Source organism: Eufriesea mexicana, unplaced genomic scaffold, assembly GCF_001483705.2.
Source record: "Eufriesea mexicana isolate 0111107269 unplaced genomic scaffold, ASM148370v2 scaffold6248, whole genome shotgun sequence".
NCBI classification, from domain to species: Eukaryota; Metazoa; Arthropoda; class Insecta; order Hymenoptera; family Apidae; genus Eufriesea; species Eufriesea mexicana.
This window is the reverse complement of record NW_016914133.1, coordinates 656,764-662,157: the sequence shown is the minus strand read 5'-3', so window position 1 is coordinate 662,157 and position 5,394 is coordinate 656,764. Positions and strand designations below refer to the sequence as shown.

The window sequence follows — 5,394 nt, the reverse complement described above, 5'->3', positions numbered from 1 at the left end:
GATTGTTCTGGAATTTTCAATAAAATATTTATAAATATATTATATTATATTATATTATATTATATTATATTATATTATAATATTTCCATGTTACTAACATTTAAATCTTCTAAAACACCTTCATAATTTAGTCCACATGTTTCTGAATTATAATAACAATATGATTTTACAGGAAGTTTAACAAGTTTAAATATAGGAGCATGATTTCCCCATGTAGGTGTTGGCAAATAAACTTCTTTATTACCAGGAAAGAAATGGGATAAAAAAGTTGCCCCAATATAAAGTGAACCTGTGCCAGAAATTCCTTGAACAGTAGCATTCTACAAAATATCAAACATTATAAATAAATTGCAGACATTTATACATATCTGACATACTGAAATATGTCAAAAATGTACAATGTATAAGATGATCTGCATAACTGAAAATTACTTAATATTTCAAAAACTATTCCATTTATATTAAATTATTACAATTTAAAAATCCACAGATGAGAGATTTTTAATTATGCTTGGTCAAGACAAATCATTTCGATAATTTAAGATGAAAAATAAGAAACATTTATAACAAATTCTATTTTGCATATAAGACATCTTTAATATTTTTCTAGGTCTGCAGACTATCTTGTACAATCAAATATATATGGGAATGAATGCGTATATAAGAATATAAATGTGCAAAAAGAATACAATATGCATTAATGTTTGGTTAAATTTAACCAAAATTTGCTTAGTTGAATTTACATGGTCCATCCCTATTTTTTTATCATTATTCAGTACCTCAAGTAGAGGTGGTAAATAATCGAAGAAAGCGAACCGAGTTCTACTCGATTCGAATAACTGAAATCTGATAAATGAAAAGAGAGAATACTGAAAAAAGAAAAAGCATGAAGTAAAAAAAATTTTACTTTCTGTAATTTTCATTGTACTTTTTTCAAAGTAATACCAATGAAAATAATACCAAAAAATCGTATAAATCAATGTATTTTATTATGTTATTACATATCATTTTGCTACCTATATCAAGTTAATTATTATAATTAAAATTACTCTGATCTATATCATCTTTGGACTCATTTTAGCCAGAAGAATTTTAACAATACATTCGTGCCATTTTTACAAAAATGACAAAAATTAGGGAAAATAAAATTTGCCTAACAGCGATGTCCCACTTTAATATCGGATTTCAAATCGTGGCTCTTTGACTGTATCTATCTTGTTTCCTTTTGTTATATCTTATGTCTTTCCATATCTGGCACTGTTTAAGCTGTCCTAGAGAAAGAAGCTACCTTGCTCGGAAGAATTGAACTGTTGATTCTCAAACTTGGTTAAATTTAAGCAATTATTATGTACTTTAAATATTATTCCATATACATATGTTAATATATTTTTTACATATTTTTTAATTACTTTTCTATAGATTTCATATATTTGCACTATCAAAATTATCATAGAAATGAAATCATTAATTAAATCCATAGCTTTCTTTTTTTAGAAATTTAATATGGAAATAAGCAAACTTACATATTAAGACATATTATAGTACATTACAATTTAAATAGTCAAGCATTAAAGTTTATAAAATTTATGTCTAGCAGTTCAACAAATTTATTGACATAAATCAAAGAGTACTAATAATTCTCATAAAAAAAATACAGAATGCTGTATATAGTACATCTCGTTAATTACTCCTGTTAGTCCAATTTAAGATCTTACTATTCAATTGAACATTTCTTTAATATTTTTTCTTTTAAGATATATTTAACATATAAAATGATTCTCTATATCAAATTACTTATTTCTATTCTAATATTCATAATATTCTAATACTATAAAATAAAATTTTATGAATTAGTATTATATTATTTTTAACATTTCTCCTTGAAATATTTATGTTGTTACTTCAGATAGTAACATTGTACGTTATTTTAAGTTTTTCTAACAATTCTTTTTATTGCAACAGGCATAATAACAAGTAAAATGTAACATTTAAGGTTTTTGAACTTTTACTTAAGACAATTTAACTATGTTTTCATTACTAACTGAAAAAACATATACAAAATATTTACTATGGATAAAAAAGAAAATTAGAAGATATTTTGTCTAGCTGAAAGATATATATATTAAAGAATAAACTTTAATATTACAATATGACAATTAATATTCTAGACACTGAATTAGATTTAGGAATATACAAATTATAATAATTGAATATTAAATATAATATATACTCCTTGCTGTTTTTATGTTTCTTGATAAATAAAATTATATTTCGGAATTTCATTTATTTGCCCTTGTCTATTGTTTTTGTTTATTTATCACTTCTATATATAAGGTTCTGCTTATAATGAACATCTAAATTCTTTCTACTGATATTAAGAAAAAAGAAACTGATTAAGAGAAGTTTATGATTTTATAATTTGCATTTGGTACTGATAAAAAACTGATACTTAAGAGTCATCCTAGATATCAATTCAAAGTCATTGCTTTTTATAATATAATATGGTACACAACCAACGTCAAGACGAGTTCAATGATATACTTCAATGACAAAGATTTAAAATAATCTAAAATATAATATCGAGTCATTCTTTGATTTCTAACTTATATATCAATATTCAGTTCTAGCATCATAATCAAAAATCTATGTTTCTGTTTTTTTTCTTCCTGCTAATTTTTTTTTTGTTTATCAAAATTTGCTATTTTACAAAAAATATTTTCAAATAAACAATCTATAAAACTTGTATATATATAAAATTATATGAACAAAACACATTTATTTATTTTGACATTTCAAATAAATGAAAAATAACTAATTCTAATTTATATTAATAGAATGAATTTATTTATTATTCAAAATAGCTTTTACCCAGCACTTACCTGGAGCAATTATCAGCACTTATTTTAAAATTACAATATAATAAATCATTGTGTTATATGATATTAATTAATTATTAATTACATAATATTAATTGTATCACTTAATAAAAAACAGATATTAATATGTCAAAAATATGTCAATGTTTTTTATGACCATCAAATAGTCATTTTGAAACCATATAAATTATTCTTAGACATTATTCAATATCAATGGAAATAATCTAGATATTCAATATAAGCGGAACACCCTGTACTACCTTGACATGTATTTTTCTCTCCTTATTTACTTCAGTTTTCATTCCTCTTGCCATCCTTTCTATTTTATAACCAGGCCTAATATATTTGTAATGTTTATCCTTGTTTCATTTGTTAATATCCTTCAAATACATACATCTTTATATTATTTCCTATTTTCTATAAGTAAATAAATATAGCAATTTATATTTATTTACTTATTTTATAAATGTCGATAAGAATAATAAATTTATGATAAACGTAAGAAAGAATAACATTTTTAAAAGAATAAACAGTTACAAGTAAAAAGAAAAATGAAGAAGTCTCTTGGTTGATATAAATTTAGGTAATGTCTAAAGACATCAATGTCTAGTATTAAACATATTGTTAATGCACATAAAATTCAATATGAAATACCTTTATAAATGTTATGTATTTATAAAAGCATTTCAATGCCTGCTGGACTTTAGATTTATTAAAAAATATTTAATGAAAGCTTCCAATGATCTTTTTTTCCAAAAACTGTTTTATATATTATACATACCAAACCATTTTGGATAATATCATTTTGATCACCAAGTGCTAACTTAATACTATGTTTACAAAATTCTGCATTTCCTGCAATTGGTGAATATTCTTTGTCCATATTTTTACTCATAATTTTATCTTCTGCCTATAATATATTGAATTTTATTGTATTAATAAAGAAAATTATAATATTTCTCTGAACAAAACAGTTTTTAACATATACCTTTTGTACACTTGGCAAAATAAATGGTTTACCATTATCATCTCGATAAGCACCAACTCCTAAATTAATTTTTTTCGGATTCTGATCTTTTTTATATGCTTCTGTAATACCTAAAATTGCATCTGGTGGACCCATAGCCACCTGAGACCACCATGAACTATAATATAAAAAAAGTATATTAAATGATTTCATGTAATGCTATTTTTTAACATTTTGTTTGATTGAGTTTTTGTTTTTAATTCATTGAAGTACATGATTATTAATAACTTTAATTTTTAAATGATTGATATATTATAATACAAAGGTTAGAAAACTTACTCAACTATTAAATTTAAATATTACCTCATTGGTCTAATTCCACATAAAGTAGCATTGCTATTATTTTTGGAAAAGTTGCACGCAAATGAGTATTTAATAAGTCTTTTAGTTTGTGCCATGTTATAAATAATGTAATATGGTATCACATTCAACGTCCTGACCACTTCTAACTTAGTGTCCTAGCGTAACTGCACGTATTATATTTATATAGGGTGTCTCATAAATTTCCATACAATTCTTCCTATACTAAACCTTCCGTACTAATCTAATCTGTGAATAAAAGTGAAAAAAATATATAATATAAATACATAAGTCTGTAAATAGATTATGAAATAAATTATAATAACATAAAATGGAATATGGATAAACTGATAATAAATTTATTTTTAACGTAATATAAATTAAAAGTAATATCTATCTTTTATATTGACGTAGTTTAATTTACTGAATTAAAATTTCATTTTTCGAATAAATCTAATAATTCATTGGTATTATTGAATTTGTTCGATAAATGGAAAATAATTCAAGAAATTTAAGCTATATTAATGTGTAACGTAAATAATGTTTATTTATTTTTTACCCAACTTTATATTAAGAATAAAATTATTATTATGTTCTTCACATCTTTTTACTTCATATTTTTATTATAAATTTATATTAAAGTTCTATTTATGTATACAAAATTTTTAAATTAATTTTAATCGGAAATCATATGGTAAAATTATAGGGAAATCTATGGAACACTATGTACATATACACGCGTGTTAAGTTTCATATTCTTTTTATTAATTTTTATGTTTATTTTGCTATTAAGTTTGACTTTTGTTATATTAACTTCCTTATTCATTTTTGTATTTATACTAAAACATTTTTAATTAATAAATTTAATAAATTTACATATATTTAGTATATAAATATCAAAATGAGAACAATGGTGTGCAAATATTTTTTATAATTATTCTACGCAACTGATTTGTTCTTTAATTATAAACATAACTTTAATTATATATTTTTTATATTACACAAACCAAAACATTTTAGTATTTATAATTGTACTTAAAATTATATGTTAACTATTATGTGTTTAATTTTAAAAAACTAATAAAAAAATATCAAATTTTTATATATTACTTCACAATGGAATAAAGCAAAAGTCGTACTAAAAATTTAAATATATATAGATAAATAGATAGATAGATAGATAGATAGATA

At 22.4% G+C, this 5,394-nt stretch overlaps 1 protein-coding gene across 1 annotated transcript in view; it reads right to left on the bottom strand.

The window, feature by feature from the left end:
- Got2 (glutamate oxaloacetate transaminase 2) overlaps positions 1-4,380 on the bottom strand; it is a 5,477-nt gene extending 1,097 nt beyond the window's left edge. Inside the window, exons 1-4 of the mRNA XM_017906847.1 lie at positions 4,207-4,380; positions 3,865-4,021; positions 3,658-3,786; positions 90-320 (exon numbers count right to left, since the gene is read on the bottom strand). Coding sequence (XP_017762336.1) covers positions 90-320; positions 3,658-3,786; positions 3,865-4,021; positions 4,207-4,301 — 612 coding nt within the window. The 5' untranslated portion in view covers positions 4,302-4,380. The remainder of the gene's footprint in view (positions 1-89; positions 321-3,657; positions 3,787-3,864; positions 4,022-4,206) is intronic.
- Positions 4,381-5,394: the final 1,014 nt, after the last annotated feature.